The sequence below is a fragment of the Nyctereutes procyonoides genome, unplaced genomic scaffold (genome assembly GCF_905146905.1).
Source record: "Nyctereutes procyonoides isolate TBG_1078 unplaced genomic scaffold, NYPRO_anot_genome, whole genome shotgun sequence".
Taxonomy (NCBI): domain Eukaryota; kingdom Metazoa; phylum Chordata; class Mammalia; order Carnivora; family Canidae; genus Nyctereutes; species Nyctereutes procyonoides.
The window spans coordinates 23575903-23593974 of NW_026575139.1; the positions used below are offsets into that span (position 1 = coordinate 23575903).

Consider the following 18072-nt stretch of genomic DNA (forward strand, 5'->3'; position numbering starts at 1 on the left):
GGGACATGCAAGTAAGCTGCACACATGAACAAAGGAAATGGAAGCCAGAAAGGCCACTGTCAACCATGTTTCAGGGAAAGACATTTGGGACCATAAGTTTGGAAAGTCCGGCATGACTAGAGATTTCAAGGCACCACTAGGGGCATAAGACACTGGGTCCGGCTCTGCCAACGGAGCGAGAGGTCTGGTCAAGACACTGGGCTAAGCTTTGCAGCTAGACGGCGGTGCTGGGGGTATGAGGTAGATCGTGATTGAGCTGACAAAGCAGAGCTAAAATCTGTTCAAAGCTCAGCTCAGTTCTCAAAAGCTCCCCTGACATTCTGCCTTTTGGGGAGGCCAGCAGAATACAGCCAAGCCAGTCTCTCCCACATTTGCTGAGTCAAGGAATTCTAAACATCTCTCCTTCCCATTGACTCCCAGACACCTACTCTCTTATGGTGTATACTTTACCCAGGGTAGGGTCATAGGACCTTGAATCACTTCCTGCATAAATAAATAAATGAATGAATGAATGAATGAATGAATGAATGCAACTGCTCGGGCTGACTGAAGAAATTTCTGGCAAGTTCCAGGTAACTTCCCTGGTGTTTCCCTCACTCTGGGGACCAGCACTGACCACCCCTACATGGGAGAACAGAGAAATCAGCCCTATGGCCTCAAGGATCTTTACTTATTAATGTTCTTTTTTCTCTTGCTGCCAGGAATGTGACTTTAACTATCTCTCAAGGAAGAACTGAATTGCCAGATTTCTGGTCCATAGGGTCGTACTACAGGGTGTCCCAATTAGAAATCAGGAATCCTGGGTCTTAGATCTGCCTCTAGTTGGATGACCTTCCACACTTGTCAACTCTGGTCCTAAGTCTCCTTATCATCAGATAAGGTCTACTCTACCTCTATGACAATCAGACTCTGGGGCATCCATTACAATGTATCTCATCGTGTATTAAAAAAATATATTAAAAACCCCAATCCTTTCTGTCACATTTGCTGATAGCAGTGTCTTTCCAAATATTCTAGCCACAGTTATATCCTATGGACAGAGCACACCAAATATTTTGCTCAGAATCACTGTAATAAAATTCATTTCCTACAGTGCAATAAACCTGCACAGATTCCACCTGTAGCTCCACGATGACTTCAGCTCACACGTGACCCAGCACCCTGGCGGGGGCTCTTCCATGTGCCCTGCAGTCTGGCGAGTGTGCGCCTCTCTGTGGGGTCAATCTGTCCCCTCTGCTGTGCCTCAAAGGGACAGGCTAGTGAGAGAGCTTCCCGCATAGCCCTTCAGGCCCAGGTGGATGCCTGTGGGGCCTTGCTTCTCACAAATTTCCCAAAATGCCCATCCTCACACTGCGCCCAGTGAAACTTCTTCCTCGCGCCCTAAGGTAGACTTTCCTCTCTGCAAGACTCAGCAGAAGCACAAGAATTCATTCTCTAACAGCCATCTTAATGGATCTGATAGAAAAACGAAGCATAAGAAGAAAGAGAGGAATGATCAAACCTGAATGTTCTGCTTCATGTCACACAGCTTTATAGGCCTGGTGTCTTTGGTTTTTGCCTATCAGCCAGGGGATGCTTGCAGGTGGGACCTGACAGTGAGGGTCAGCAGAGCCCAGGACAGGGGCCAGCAGGCTAGTCTGAGAACCGGGGTCAGAGGGGATCTGACTGGATGAGGAGAGACTGGCCTCTTCAATAAGCAGGGTGGAAAAACCAACCGAGTGCTGTAACAACAACAAAGGCCATGACAGCAGAGAGCGAGAAGTCACAAGGACCACATCTGAATGTCAGCTGTGACACCAACTAGCGGTGGTGTGCTAGAGCAGCTCATGCTGGTCTGTAAGAACCAACAACTAAATTTTTAGGAATACTGCATGCAGGTTGTTACACGTAAACATCATTAATGACTAACTTATATATCCTTATAAATACATTATATTAAAAACAAAAGCAATAAATAGTCAAAACTCAGCACTTCCTAAATTTTGCATTTCACTTTAGCCATGCTCTTGCAATTATTTACTTTTAACATGCCTGTGTGGTAGAAATCTGAGATCCTGGTGTGCTACTGGCCATCTCTTCCCAGCTCTGTGGTCAGTGATACCCTGATGAGAGCCCAAAACCAGCCATGGTGGGCCTATCTACACCGCAGAAATTGGCAAACACTACCAATGCCAGGACTCTGTTATCCTGGAGAGCTGATTGTTAAATATTAGCCAGCACATCACTGCTTCTTAGCCATGTGACTCCTGTGAGTGACTTAACTTCACAAGGCTTCAATTTCCTCCTTTGTACAGGGGTGATGATCACTGTGTCTCCTCTGAGAACTGCTATGAGGGTTATTGCAGGGAAAGCAGTGCAGGGCCTGGCTTACACTGAACACAAACATTAATTATCAATACCATTTCCTACAAGAATGACTTCTTTCTCAAATTTGTTATCCAGTATCTTATAAACAGAACAAAGCATAGACACAATAGACAGGACAGCTAACCTTTGTACCAGTGAGTCCCACCCTACCCGACCCCACTCCTGTGCTGGATGTGGACAGCTACAGGCACTCCTGCTCATCTATGTGTCAGGGAAGGGTGGGGAGGCATGGGTTTAGAAAGACCTTAGCATCCAGTTCTAGTGACTCCGAACTTAGAAAAAACAAATTGTTTATTTATTTTTTTTAAGTAGGCTCCATCCCCAGTGTGGAGTCCAACGTGGGACTTGAACTCACGACCCTGAGATCAAGACCTGAACTGAGATCAAAAGTCAGAAGCTGAACTGACTGAGCCACCCAGGTGCCTCCACACAAATTGATTTTAAGGATTAAAAAAAAAATAGTGCTGGTTGTAATAGCTGAAAAAGATTAGAGGCCAAAGGAACTAGGTTTGGGGATCACCTAAGAAGTCCCCTACATTGAATGCTGACATAATGGAATGTTCTTACAAAGCAAGAGAAAGGAACTGAGATGCAGGGTTCTAATTTATCTGTACTTAAGGAATTCTTACCACTTTCTTTCTCCACGTTAAAGCTGTTTAGGCTGAGAGGGACTCTACTGTTTGCAGGAGAAGGGACAGAGGGCATGGTGGTAAGACTCGGTGCAGAGGAAGAGCCCAAAAGAGAGTGAGAAAAGCCCAGAGCTGGTGATGACCGGGGAGAGGGAAAGATAGGGTGAGGGAGTGACAACCCTCTACAGATGGCATTTTTCTAATTCCACTGACAGGCCAGCATCTCACATCTCATCCAGCCTCATTGCTTGGCTGTGTTCAGCCACTTTTACCTATTTTCCCTGTTGACATGGATAGAAAATTGAGCAATTACCCTTAAACTCAGAGCTTTCAGATCATCCAGATTGCTACACTTACAGAATTAAGTCCCCAATTGCCCCAGGCTAGAAGTGGCTCAACTCAGCCGGTCCTTTAGGAATTAAACACTTTTTGGCTGGTCATAAGGATTTATTATTCTGAAGGTTTTGAGATATTTGATTCTGTCAAAACTAGACCTGAGTTGCCAAGAGCACAGCCCTCTCTAGTGGGGATGAGATGCCCAGGAGGTGCCGGGAGCAGCCAGGAAGAGGCCGTGAACATTCCACCCATAGACCTGGGACACCCATAATGCAATTGTTAAGTGCAAGAAAGATCTGACCCCCCCCTCCTTTTTTAAAGCTCCTGTTTTCAGAGACTTTCCACTTTTGAAAGACATCTTTGGGGCTTACAATTCTTTCCTAACTTGAATTTCACTCTGAGACAAACTATTTAAAAGGTGAGTCCAGGGATCCCTGGGTGGCGCAGCGGTTTGGCGCCTGCCTTTGGCCCAGGGCGCGATCCTGGAGACCCCGGATCGAATCCCACGTCGGGCTCCCGGTGCATGGAGCCTGCTTCTCCCTCTGCCTGTGTCTCTGCCTCTCTCTCTCTCTGTGACTATCATAAATAAATAAAAATTTAAAAAAAAAAATAAAAGGTGAGTCCATATCTAATTGTGTTTTCAGAAATTGTTTCAACCTGAGTTATTACTCATCTTTTTTAATGACTAGGAAGTGCTCTTCTGCCATTTGTGTGCTTCTCACAAAGCTCATCTCAAAGCTTCACATTCCATCCCGAGTTCACTTTCTGAGAGCTGGATTTTAGAGCTGGAAGAGATCAGCTAGGACTGGAAATGCTCCTGGAGTTGGAGAGGTGACAAGACTTTGCACCTGTGGTCTCCTCCACCAGGGTCCCCCAGCTGCCCTACTCACACCCTTGCATCCTCCTGGCAACTTCACTCCTCCTTCAGGTTGAGGTGTGAAAACCACTGCTTCTGAGTGGCCTTCCCTCATCACCTGAGCCAAGTCAGTTCTCCACGCTATTCTCTCTCATGGATCCATACTCTGCCTTCAGTGCGCTCAATCGTCACTTGTCCTTCCTTCTTTAGCTTTGTGACCATTTGTTTACTCCCCATTTCCCTGATTAGGCTATAAGCAGTATAAGGGCAAAGACTAAGAATGTTCTCTTCAACATCATATCCCCAGCGCCCAGCCCTAAGCATCATGGTATGTATTCAACAAATGATGGCGAAATGAATGAATGAATGAATAAATAAATAAATGAATAAATAACTAGCCCAAAGTGACATGTAGAGGCTGCGTTTAACCCTATTCCGGATTTGATGCTTTTTCTTCTAACTCCATACAACCTTCCATGACAGAAGAAGTCCAAAGGCCTTTGTGTCAACCAGAAACTTGATTCCAAGAACAGGGATGGATAATTGTGCCACTAAAGCACGGTCATCTAAATAGGAAACATTAGTGTGGCCATCCTACAATATTGGAACCCTGCAGTCATTCGGGGGCTCTGGCTGTCCATTATTCTCAGCTGTTGTCCTAATCATGATTCCCAACATCCCTGAAGCATCGTGTCAACCCTAGCTGTGAGTGATCCCACCTAGTACCAGCAAATCAGAAGACTAACAATCTTTGAACTTCACTAAACGCAGTTTACGTGGGACGCTTAATATCTGTAGCTGAGAATGGACCAGAACCAGCTTCTCTTGCAGTTACTGTAAATTCCTTATTCATTCTCCACGTGGAGTCTCTCCTCCCGCCAGGCTTCACTCAGAAGCCCTTTGCATTCTTCTTCACCTGACCACACGCTGCCTGACCTTCAGGACCTACCGCTCATTCTTCCTTCCTCCTCAAGTGCCCTCAGTCCACAGGGATCTCTTCGTCACCTGAACTGTGGCCCTCACTAATGTAAATCATGAACACAGCAACCACCACTGGCCGCCCGTGCCATCCATTATGCTGCCGTCTTAGCTCCTTACCTCCTTAATGCTTTCATCTCTTATGTTCTGTCTCCCCAGCAAAGTTGTGTTCCTGTAGAGCACAGCCCTACAAAGTCTACGGACTATTCTGTAGACTATACCTACGGAGCATTCGCAGATCACTTCCCAAAGGCCTAATCCAACTTGCAGATGCATTAGGTTCTGCTTATGAACTGATTTTAAAAATTCTGTCACTTTTGAAATGTGAATTTGAAAACTTTCAGGCCACGCCATCTCTTCTCTCTAGGTTTACTACAGGCCCCACCGTTCTCTACTGTCTCATGCTTCTGCTCTTTCATGTGTGTATGTTATCTGCCTGGCTCCCCTCAAACTGTGTGAGCTTGTGGCCCACCTCGGCCTTGTGAAGAGTCCCATGTAGTACATTCTAGTTAACCAACAGACTCCAAACCCACCTCCAAACGTCAGTCACTCCCATTTCTCATTCCTAAAAGCCTTTTTCTTCTACTTTTCTATTCTCTTCCCTTGGAAGCCTGAAGCATCGATGGAGGGGAGGAAGCACTTCTCTTCTCTCCCTGGGCATCTTCTTGGGGAAGAAGGAGAATATGTGCCAAGAGTGAAGCTTGGGAGGCTGAATGCTGAGAAACAGATCTGAGAGACATGGTTCCTGAAAGTTTCCTAGACAAGACAGGGAGGGGAGGGAGGCGGCATTTCTCACTACATCCCCTGGAGGGCAAGGGCTATCTTATTTGCCACTATCTCCAGCTTCTGGAGCAGTCATGGCCACAGGAGGCACTGTAAGAACACCTGCTGGGTATCTTCAATGAAATCTAACCTCTACGACTGTGGTAGAAAGAGACCACCTGCCTGGAGGGGGTCCTAGTCCTTGGATTCTCATTTCTATTCCCCAAGATATATTCTCCGTTGGGATTGCTCGCCGATCACTACTGCTACCAAGTATAGGGAAATTAGCAGCCCCTTCCCATGTGACAATGCTCCTCATGCTGACAATGTAGAAGAACCTGGGTATGATTTTATTAAGGGCACCAGTAGGTTCCCTCACAGGCGCCGAAAGATCTGCTTAATGTCATTGCTGAATGAGCCTCCATAGATGATTCAGGGCAATCGTTTATGGAGTGTCCCCACCCACTGGTTATTCTAAGTTCAAAGGAGCAGCCTTCGCTAGCCAACCAAGTAATTCTCTGAGCAAAGATAATTCTAGAAACTAGTTATATGTAACATATGATTCCTACTGCATAATGGATTCTAAACATTCACACATAGTGAAATGGACGAAGTCGAGTGTGAAGTGTAACATATGAACTGATTTTCCATTAAAGGACTCAGGCATAACTGCATGGAAAACAGATTTATGCCAGGGAAGAGGCATCCCTCCTAAAAGGTAAAATCAAGTGCACTCTGACAAGAAAGGGTTTTACACGTCAAACCTCCAGAGCCAAAATAAAGGCCAAATCACTAATTTCACACTTCAAGTTTATGAAGGGGAAAAAAATACTAGAGGTATTCTCTGAAAATAGATATCCTTCTTCTCTCCATCCTTAATGGAATTGTATTTAGCATCCTATCAATCATGCTAGGCACTCTATATTACAAACGTGAGAGCTGATATTAACACAACCCACCTGTAGAAGGAGATGCCCAACAGAGCCAAGGGTCATACCACTTGTTATAGCCCAGAGGCCAAGAGCAAGGACTCTGGGGTCAAGATTTATATCTAAATCCTGGTGCTGGGCAGCGTGGCACTGGTGGTACAGTGGTGAGAAGAGCCACCTTCCAAGTGTTGTCACTTATTATGTGACCTTCGGCAAGGTTATTTTTCTTTGCCTTTGTTTGCTCATTTTTAAAACAGGGATAATGAACAATCCAAATGTCGATTACCAGGTGAATACCTAACCAAAAAGTAGTATGTCTATACACTGGAATATTACTCATCAATAAATGGAACAGGCTAATGATACATACAACATCCTGGATAAACTGAAAATCATTACAATGAGTGAAAAAAGAACCTATGTATGTACAAAAGCATATGTATACATGACTCAACTTACATAAAATTCCAGAAAATGCAAACCACTGTATAGGGACAAAAGAAAATGAATCAGTAGTTGCCTGGAGACAGAAGCAGGGGAAGGATGGACTAGAAAGGGGCATGAGAAATTTTGGAGGGGGGGGGAATGGCAACATTCTGTATTGATTGTGGTGGTGGCTTCACTGGGCATATATATCTGTCGAAACTCAAATGCTATGCTTTAAATGGATTCAGTTTAGTGTATGTAAATTAGACCTCAATAAAGCTGATTTCTTTTTTTTTTTAAAGTCAAGAGTTTATTTTTTATTTTTTTATTTTTATTTATTTATGATAGTCACACACATAGAGGGAGAGAGAGAGAGAGAGAGAGAGAGAGGCAGAGACACAGGCAGAGGGAGAAGCAGGCTCCATGCACCAGGAGCCCGACATGGGATTCGATCCCGGGTCTCTAGGATCGCGCCCTGGGCCAAAGGCAGGTGCTAAACCGCTGCGCCACCCAGGGATCCCAATAAATCTGATTTCTAAAAACTTTCCCATAGGCTTGTTTTGAGAAGTAAATGAGTTTGGCAATGAGTGGTGGTGGCAGTGACGTTGGTGGACGTGTGGTATGAGACAGAGTGTTCACTCACAGTCAGAAGACTAGAGTTCTTCTCTGAGTCCTGCAGTTTTGTATAATGATCTCTTTGCTTTGATATAGCATGGTCAGTGATGGGCTCACACAAGATGGCCTTAAGAGTTGTCACAACAGCAGCCAGCACAACCTTTAAATAATACACATTTAGAAGGTGCCTGGGTGGCTCAGTCAGTTAAGTGTGTGCCTTTGGCTCAGGTCATGGTCCCAGGGTCCCGGAATAGAGTCCCAGAGTCAGGCTCCCTGCTCAGCAGGGAGTCTGCTTCTCTCTCTTCCTCTGCCCCACCTCCTGCTCCTACTATCTTTCTCTCTTAAATAAATAAAATCTTTAAAATAATAATGATATGCATTTAGAAGTGTGCACACTTTAGCACTCAGAAGGTTTTGCTGTAACGTTTAATGGTTACTTCTTAAACTGTAGCATTTTCACACACTGAAAAAAAAGAAAAAAGGAGGATTTCAGAAATCTGTTGAAGGGAATTAGAAAGAGGTTCAAGGTAGGGTGGAGAGAGGCCTGGAGAAGATACCACCTGAGCAAACCTTCTGGGGACCAAGAATTTAATGAGCATCTCAGAGTTGTCAGCATCATAAATTTGTGAGCACCTATCAGCTTTGTCCATGTCCAGCGGGGTCCCTGCCTCCTTGAGTACTTTGGCACAGCCTCCTGGATGGTCACCCTGTCGTCCTAGGCAACCGATGGCTGGAGCAACAATCTGTGAGGACGGGCAGATTGAAAGTATAGCCAGCAGCCATCAATCACTGAGCCACTACAGTTCAGCACTGGCACGAGGCATCCCAGGTACATATGTGGGGAAAGAGATTTTGGGAACAGAAATGCAGTACACCTAATTTAACAGGGTCACTGGGAATCATTAGTGGGTGGACGAGTTCGGCAGCTACAAGGAGTTTAGTGAGTAGCTAAGGAGGAAGATCCGGTAAAGAGAAATGAGCTTGTCGATAAGAGATAATAGGAAAAGCAAAGACAAATGATGAAGAATGATGAAGCTGTGCTCTTGAGCTCTTACTAAAACTGAGAGTGGAGGCTTAATTCCTGACCTCCAGTGACTACCTTTCTACCTTAAAACTCCTCTGGAATGAGATGAGACAGAAGAACCTTTTCATGATTCCTGTCCTCTCCTGTCCTCAGTCCTGACTTTAGAGGCACTACGACAGGCTTGACAAGCTTTGGTGTGCAGAATATTCATCCAGGGAGTGTATTTAAATCAATACACTGGGTGTATGCAATACAATGGGTCTCTGGGTCCCAGCTCCAGCTTCTGAATGCTGGTGGCTGGGAGTCTATGTCTCAACCAGCATCCCAGCATCGTCCACATGTCACACATGCCTCCAGTCCTGTGAGGCAGCTAAAGTATGGGTCACTGTTTAAGCTTTCTAGATTTAATGCTCCCCTTTGCTTTGTGGTCACATGCAAAGGTTAGTTACTGAAAGCTTCGGGGCTCTGGCTCTAGCCATGAGACAGTCATCAGCACTGGACTTACCTCCCTGCTGGGAACAATTAGGAACCTGGAAATAATGGAAGATAACAGCTGTGTGCAGACAGCACACAACAGGGAGCACAGGACAGTGATCCCTGAGGGAAGGGAAATGAAGTGAGCCTTACCGTCATCAATCCTGGCTTTCTGCCTACAGGTACATTTCCTGGACTCTGGCCCAAGGAGGGGGAACTCCTAGTGGAGCAGAGAGAGCTCACTGGGTTGAGGAGAAGTCAAGTTTAGGTAGGTGAAGGTGGCTGGAATTTGAGAAGCAAAGGATGAGACAAAGATGCCATGTAGCAGAAGAGTTGCAGAAATCTAGATCGACTGCATTCTTTTTTCTTTTCCTTTGATTTCTTTCTTTCTTTCTTTCTTTCTTTCTTTCTTTCTTTCTTTCTTTCTTTCTTTCTTTCTTCTTTCTTTTCTTTCTTTCCTTCCTTTCCTTCTTTCCTTCTTTTAATAAAGCAGGTGCAGGGGAGGTGCAGAGGGAGAGAAAGAATCTCAAGCAGGCTCCATGCCCATAACTGAAGTCATGACCTGAGCCAAAATCAAGAGCTGAGCCAACCCAGGTGTCCCCTAGATTGACTGCATTCCAAACTGTGTGTGTACAGGGTCAAACTCCACATGGCTGGGAAAAGAATTACGAACAAGTATAAGTGTGAGGTGAACAATCCCCACCTATGGTTATAAAGAACTGGAAGGGGCTCAGCTCACCTGGGAAGAGTGGAGAGTCCTTGCTAAACCACCAGGCAGGGACACCGAGTATCTTAATGTTTAGGGTTAACCCTAAACTTGTCCTAATAAGCCTTAGAAACAATTCTCAAAATGATCAAGTTGACCAAAAAACACATGAACTACCTACTAAAACAGATGTATCAGTCTTTAAAGAAAGACAAGATCCAAATGTTCATAGTAACACTCACAATGACCAGTGTCCAATCAAAAACTACTAATCACGTGAAGACTCAGAAAAATATGACTTGTAACCAGAAGAAAAATCGCTCGATAGAGACACAGGAAACAGATGCTAGAATTAGCAGGAAAGGACTTGACAACAGCTACTATGAAGGCTATCACCAAGGATAAAGCAAAACATGATCAGCATAAGGAGATAAATGGAAGACACAGAACTGTCTGGAGCTTCTAGAGCTGGAAATCCAGAATCTGAAAGAACAAATTCACTGAATGGTCTTAAGGGTAGATCAAAACTGTAGAGCAAAAGAGTGTTTACACAGTAGAAACTATCCAATTGGAGTACAGAGTTTACAGTGAATTGGAAACACTTTACCTCTCTGTGCTTTAGTTTCCTCAACTGTAGAATGGGGACAATAGTACCGTCTCATGGGGTGGCTGTGACAATTAAACACTTCAACATGTATAAACTGGTAGGACAGTGCCGGGTATACAATAAACACCTACTAAATATTAGCTAGTATTGCTGTGATTACAATGGAGGTTTGCCCAAGAGGCTGTGGGAGCACAGCGAAGAAACACCTGAGTCAGAGAGGGAACGGGGTGGGAAGGGAAGACATTTCAGAGGAGGAGACACTTCAGCAGCATTGTGAAGGACAAGTGGGGCTGGCAGACAGCCACAGGGCTGAGGTGCTCCAGGCGGAGGCAGCTCTCAGCAAGGCACAGAGATGCGAAGGATGGGGCCATGGAGCCTCTCTGGAGGCCTTTGTGATATTCTCCAAAGGCATCTTACCTCCTCCGTCATCTGATCCATCGAAGCTCTGCTGTCTGAGGCGGTGACTGCCCCCAAAAAGAAGGAAAGGAAAGAAAATAAATTTCAAATGTGGAAAGAAACCACCAAAACCATTGCTGTATATTGTTTCTTCTAGATGAGAAGGTCTCTGGACCCACTTTCCTCCAACAACTTAGTCAAACCTAATTAGGCAACTGGGTGTGTCACATATGGTTGCACAAGCTGTGCGGTGCACCATTCCACAAACTATGATATGAATACTCCTCTCAACCCCAGGGGTATGAAATTCAGTGGCTCTGCCTCTACATTCTATCTTTACCTAGAAACCTTCTTCCTTCCTTTCTGATATAAGTCTTAGGAGAACGCTAGGTTTAGAAGGCTGGTGTCATTCCTGCCCATCTGAAGTAATAAAGAAGAACCCATGGGTCAAGCACTCTGATACCTGGACACAGAGTTCTAAAAACCACAGGCTGGGAGAAGAATGCAGACATTAACGCCAGGGCCCAGACCTTCAGCTAAGGAAAGAACATTAACTGAACCCTAGATTCAGTGTGCATAACTAGAGGCCCAGACAAAAGCCAGATTCATTCTATTTTCTACTGCTGAGTCCAACAAAGGCTGAACAGATCATGATCACCAAGACTGCACTGCTAGCAAAGGTCACCAAAAGATGCAATAAGAATCCTGGAAACATACTCTTCTACTTCTTCAGAAGCCCTCCTTCCTGACCTGAAAAAAAGGAAAACAAGGTTTATGAGAACATACTAGTCTCATGCATTGACGGGGTATGTCAGAGAGGGGGTTTCAAAAGTGAGGGCAAATTAGCATATTCCAAGTGCTTTATTGATTTAGTTTTCTCTTTCTAAACCAAGACCCATAACCAGCATGAGAGAATTAGAGACACCATAATGCCTTCCTGCAGCCTTATTTCAGTATGACTCCAACTTAAATTTTTGAGTTTTTTTAAAAGATTTATTTATTTATTTATTTATTTATTTATGGAAGACCCAGGGAGAGAGACAGACGTAGGCAGGGGGAGAAGCAGGTTCCCTGCAGGAAGCCCAATGTGGGAGCTGATCCCAGGATCCTGGGATCACGACCTGACCCTAAGGCAGACACTCAACCATTGAGCCACCCAGGTGCCCCTAAATCATTGAGTTTAACCTCAGATTGAGAAGTTGAGAATTCAAATGGGTATAGACGATCCAGTCCCCTCCTTTCAACAACTAGCGGACCAATTTATAGAGCACTTTCTTCCGACTGAGGCCATGGGTCTTACTTGGAGCTATAGCTGTTAGCATGTGCAGCTTCCCAGGAGCAAAGAGAGATGAGCTGGCCATGCAGTACAAGTTGTAGACTCTGGGCCTTTCTGCAGCCTCCACTTAAAGGACCAGAAGACCCCATGAGTGATGTTGGGCAGGCAGTACCCTTCAGACATTCCATGAGAACAGGAAGCCTAGTTATATATAGACATTTATCTAAGGCTGTGGTTCTCAACCTTCAATGTGCATAAGAACCATCTGGGGAGCTTGACAGACATGTAGATCACTGGACCTGGTAGAGAGAGCTTTCTGGATCAACTGATCTGGGGGAGGGGTGTCTAGGAATACATGTTTTAAACAAATCCCTGGGTAATGTAAGGTGGTCACTACTGACACCCTGAGAAACATGGATTGAAAGCCTTCTAAATGGGACTGACCAAATGTTGACAATTATTAAAGTTGGGTGTTGTGTACATGTTGATTATTTTTCTGTATGTCTGAGAATTTCCACAATAACAAGTTCTGTTTGTTTTTTAATGAATTCTTTCAATTCAGAAGTCAATCACCATGAAGAGCAGGTGCAAAGGGTGGTGGCAGTGTCATAAGGGCCAGGAGTCAGGGTGTATGAGAAGGCCTTTGGCAGTGCTGGGCCCACGAGCCTCACCGGCAGAGCTACATCAGAACCAACCAGCAATTCCTGCAAGATGCAAACCACCCCTCTCCCTCTCTGAGTATAATCCGAAATTAAGCCTAAATTTAAATAGACTAGTCTCCATGATATTCAGACTATACCAAGTGCCCTGTTAAGGAAGGAAGGGGAGGTGGGAGTATTTTGGCTTCCCTTGGGAGGGGAGTGAATGGGTAAAAGCTGGAAGAACAGGATGGAACAACTCTTGAGCTCTCCCAGGCTACAGTTTTTGATATTTTTCTTTCTTTTTATTGAGCGTTTTATTATTGTTAAAGATTTTATTTATTTATTTTTATTCATGAGAGACACAGAGAGAAAGGCAGAGACTAGGCAGAGGAAGAAGCAGGCTTCCTGTGGGGAGCCTGATGCGGGACATGATCCCAGGCCCCTGGGATTATGCCCTGAGCCGAAGGCAGACACTGAACCATTGAGCCACCCAGGTGCCCCGATTATTTTTATTTTTGTTCATTGCTGCAGTTTTTTACTCTTTAAAGGGAAAGTAAAGAGATGAAGCAATTAGGGGGAGGAGGGAGAGTGAGACAGAACTGGCAGGAGGAGGTACCACAGATAAATGGAAATAGGTTGCCCAAAGATCACCCCCGTTTCAATACTGTTTGAAGTCAAGAAAATTCTAAACATAGAACACCTGGCAGTTGCCAAAGCCACCTGTGTGGGAGGACAGAAGGCTCTGCTCCTAGCTCACATCCGTCCCCCAGGACCACTGCTTCTAATTGTCTTGGTGAAGTTGAACTCTACAAACCCACCATCCAAATGCCTTGGTGATATGTCAGGAGGCTTGGATGAATACAGGGTCCGAGAAGAACAATGTGATTAATGCACTTGCATCTTGTACATAAGAAACATAGGATCTCTCTGATCACCCCTAGGAGTTGTGACAGTATCGTTCCTTCCTAAGCAATGTGCCATGGCCAAAGTAGCAGTGATTTCATCTGAAGGAAACAATCAATGGTAACCCTAATCTTTGGGGAAGGCTGATTAATTGCCATTTATCCACTCAACATCCAAAAACGGCCATGAGTTTCACATTCAGCATAATGACTGCTGAGCTCACCTACTCTCTCACTCCAGGGGGAGCCCAAGGACTCTTCCAAATTTCATTTCACCCCATGAGAAGGAGCATGATCGAAATGGAACCCTAGAGGACAAAGGGTGGGGATGCCCTCAGGCAGCAGGTTCTCTTGTTCTCTCTCTCTGCCAGAAATAGCAAATTCTGGTCAAGCCTACTGTTCAGGAGGTGGAAAGTCCAGGGGGAACTTGGGCAAGGCCCTGGAGAACTGGCTATGGAACACCCTGCCTTTGATGAGGCTGAGAGTTTTCTGGCCTTATCTAGTGAGCATGTGTGTCTGGACCACACTGCTGTTTATTTTTGTTTTGGTTTTAACACGAATTTATTGCCCAAATTGGGAGATTTCATGAAAAAAAATCCAGATTTCTGAATTCTTCAAACACAAAGCCTACGACTTGGACTTGCATTCCCAACATGGGAAGTGGAGCGAGGCTGTAATGAGTCTGAGCTCCCAGTCGTCCCCAACACTGGAAGAAAAAGAAAAGATGAGAAAGGCTGGGGACTAAAGACTAAAGACTAAATTGATTCCATGACTCTCTATGGGTCATGACCTACAGTGGATTTAGTGGATCACTACCAGTCTTGTCATGTCTTTTTCCTTTTTTTCTTTTATTTATCTATCTTTAGAGAGAATGAGAGCTTAGGGGAGGGGGCAGAGGGAGAGAGAGAATCTCAAGCAGACTTCCCGCTGAGTGCAGAGCCCAACATGGGGCTCAATCTCACAACCCTGAGATCATGACCTGAGCTGAAATCAAGGGTTGGATGCTTAAATGACTGAGCCACCCAGGTACCCCTCTTTTTCTTTCTTAGTGGCATAGTGTAAAACAGAAAAGAGAGTGTCCTGCAAAGTAAGTATTACATAAACTTCCCCCCCAGTTTTATATGGAAACATATCCAGTCATGACATAGAATATATTTTTATTTGTTTATTTTTAAGATTTTATTTTATTTATTCATGAGAGACAGAGAGAGAGAGAGAGGCAGAGACATATGCAGAGGGAGAAGCAGGCTCCTTGCAGGGGGCCCGATGTGGGACTTGATCCCAGGACCCCAGGATCATGACCTGAGCCAAAGGCAGACGCTAAACCACTGAGCCAGCCAGGTGCCCCTAGAGTATATTTTTAAATTGTTAGTGACAGGTTAAAAACAAAACAAAAACAAAGTATGGCAATCTATCACAGCTCAACAGCGTGGGTAACTAAAGAAGGATGTGGGCTGAAGTCCTGCCTCCACAGATTGTGAGGTAGAGAGGACTATGGGTTTAACACCATTTCCTCCTTACAAATATACTTCTGAGGAAATGGTGTGGCCTGGGTCCAGGCCCAGGGCAGGTCATTTACAGGGCTGCAGTCAACTCTGCCCCAGGTTTCTGGTCTTTTACTACAGTTTCCTGCCCACGTACCTCCTTCATCAGAAGTGGCTACTGTGGGGAGTAGGGAGAGGGAGAGACCTGACAATCACAACACAGGTGACACGAGCTTATGCAGGTGGAGCACTGGCCAGTTTTCTTCACCTTCCCATCTGCCAACACAGAGCTCAGCTTCCCTCTGGAAAAGAGGCAAAGCAGGGTTCAGAGACACTATGTGATAGAGAGGGACATGGGGCACCGAGATGGGTGTTTCATCCAAATCCCAGACTAGTTAGTAATGAGGCTGCAACAAGAATCCCCATTTCCCGACTTCCACCCCGGATTCCAAACATACTGCCCCAAGCCTTTTCAAAAGCAGATACCTCGGGATCCCTGGGTGGCGCAGCGGTTTAGCGCCTGCCTTTGGCCCAGGGCGCGATCCTGGAGACCCGGGATCGAATCCCACATCGGGCTCCCGGTGCATGGAACCTGCTTCTCCCTCTGCCTGTGTCTCTGCCTCTCTCTCTCTCTCTCTCTCTGTGACTATCATAAATAAACTAAAAAAAAAAAAAAAAAAAAAAAAAGCAGATACCTCCTGATTTTCAGACGTTCTGATGGTACCTAGACATCTGTTTGGATTTCCTGTGCAGACAGCCCATTCCTGACTTTCCACACTTACGGAAGGCAATAGATGGTACAAACATAGAACTGAAAACTATAGAGAATCCTTTAAACCAAGAGTTCTTAACCAGTGGTGCACAATTAGTGTCACTGAGGGTTTTTTTTTTTTTTCAGAGTTCATGTGCTGGGCCTTACCCCAGGCCCTCTGAGGCAGTAATCTCTAGAAATGGGACCCAGTCACACCTGAGAATCAATGCTCTAAACTTCACTTCAGATAGTAAGCTCAACTACGTGTAGTCAGCAGTATAATGGAAACCTTGCTGCTCTATACTGCTGAGTTGCCCACTTTCTTCTAAACAGTGTTAATGAACTCTGACTTGACCTAAAGGCTGAGAGGAGGGAAGAAAAGGCTTCATAGACTGTAGCCTCCATACCTGAGTAATCCTGAGTTGGCTGGCCCAAAATTCAGACAAGATTCCATGGTATTCATAAAACTTGAGCAGGTGCTCTTCATGCTGGCAGGCCCAGAAGTGGTTCAGATCCGATTAGAGATGCTTGTTCAATATTCAAAATGTAATACACAGAGGTTGCTGAACCAGCACTTTGAAAAGTTAATTAAATGCCAGGTTTCTTTTTAAGAGCTACTCCATCACTTGCTGATTGCTTTGGCCATTTTGCAGAATGAAGCTTTAGCTCTGGACAGTGACAGGAATGTTCTTCTTCACCTCCTACCTTGTGGGGATAGGGTAACAGGAGTAAGGGCACTTTGGCTGCCTGCTTTCCAGCGAGTGACACACGGACCGGGTCGGTGACTTGGCCCTGGTGTTGTCTTGCTATCCCTACCTCCATTTAAAGCCTCATTCAGGGATGCCTGGGTGGCTCAGTGGGTGAGCGTCTGCCTTTGGCTCAGGGCATGATCCTGGAGTCCCAGGATTGAGTCCCACATCAGGCTCCCTGCATGGAGCCTGCTTCTCCCTCTGCCTGTGTCTCTGCACCTCTCTCTCTCTCTCTCTCTCTCTCTCTCTCTCTCTGTCTCTCATGAATAAATAAAAATCTTTTAAAAAAATAAAAGGAAAGATTGCTATTTAAAAAATAAATAAATAATAAAGCCTCGTTCAGCCCAACCCTCAATCAGTCCCTCCTGGTTTTCACCCTGCTTCTCTCTGACCCACGCTAGTTTTCTTCCTCCTGGCTTCACACAGCCACCTTCGTTCCTTGGACAGGGGTGGGTGGGGGACATTCCCAGGCCCTGCCCCACAAGTCAGTTGCAGGAGGGCTGATGACTGATGATATTAACAGTTAACATTTATTGAGCTTGCCGAGCACCTAGCACTGTTATTATACTATCTTCTTTATGTATATTACTATTATATAATATCATACATATTTTAGTGGCATATGGCATTAATACACTATTTTATTTCATTATCGCAGCATCTTTTTTGATTTGCTCCATTTTACAAATGAGGAGACAGGCTCAGAGAAGTAGAGTAAGTTGCCTAAGGTCACCCAGCTAGAAAGCTGTAGGGCTAGAATACAAGCTCTGGGCTGACACCAAAGCCCAGCTCTTAATCCCTACACAACAGAAGCACCCAGGTAGTTCTACATGATGGGAAATTCTCATTCCATAGACTCTGCTTCAAATCCAATGAGTATTTTCCATGACAAGGACACACTTCCAACTATAGTAGTACTCCACTTTGTTAAGCCTGAAAATTTGGTAGTTAATGTTGGTTTCATTGTGGGATTTATTATACATGTTTTATTTAAAACATGACAGCTTGCATGTGGCACAAAAGGAAATCCCATGTAGCAAAATCGCCTTTCTCTCCATACACTCTCCTTTTCTAAGTGCTTTAGCTCAAATACGATTCCTTTCTCTTGGCATTCAGAGACTACACTGCCATTCGAGGGGAGTGACTTGGTCAGCTGAAGACCAG

At 45.0% G+C, this 18072-nt stretch overlaps 1 protein-coding gene across 1 annotated transcript in view; it reads right to left on the minus strand.

Moving 5' to 3' along the window:
• Window positions 1-18072, minus strand: part of IFT43 (intraflagellar transport 43) — an 82301-nt gene that overhangs the window by 13087 nt on the left and 51142 nt on the right. The window contains exons 4-5 of the mRNA XM_055304446.1: window positions 11823-11855; window positions 11127-11173 (exon numbers count right to left, since the gene is read on the minus strand). Coding sequence (XP_055160421.1) covers window positions 11127-11173; window positions 11823-11855 — 80 coding nt within the window. The remainder of the gene's footprint in view (window positions 1-11126; window positions 11174-11822; window positions 11856-18072) is intronic.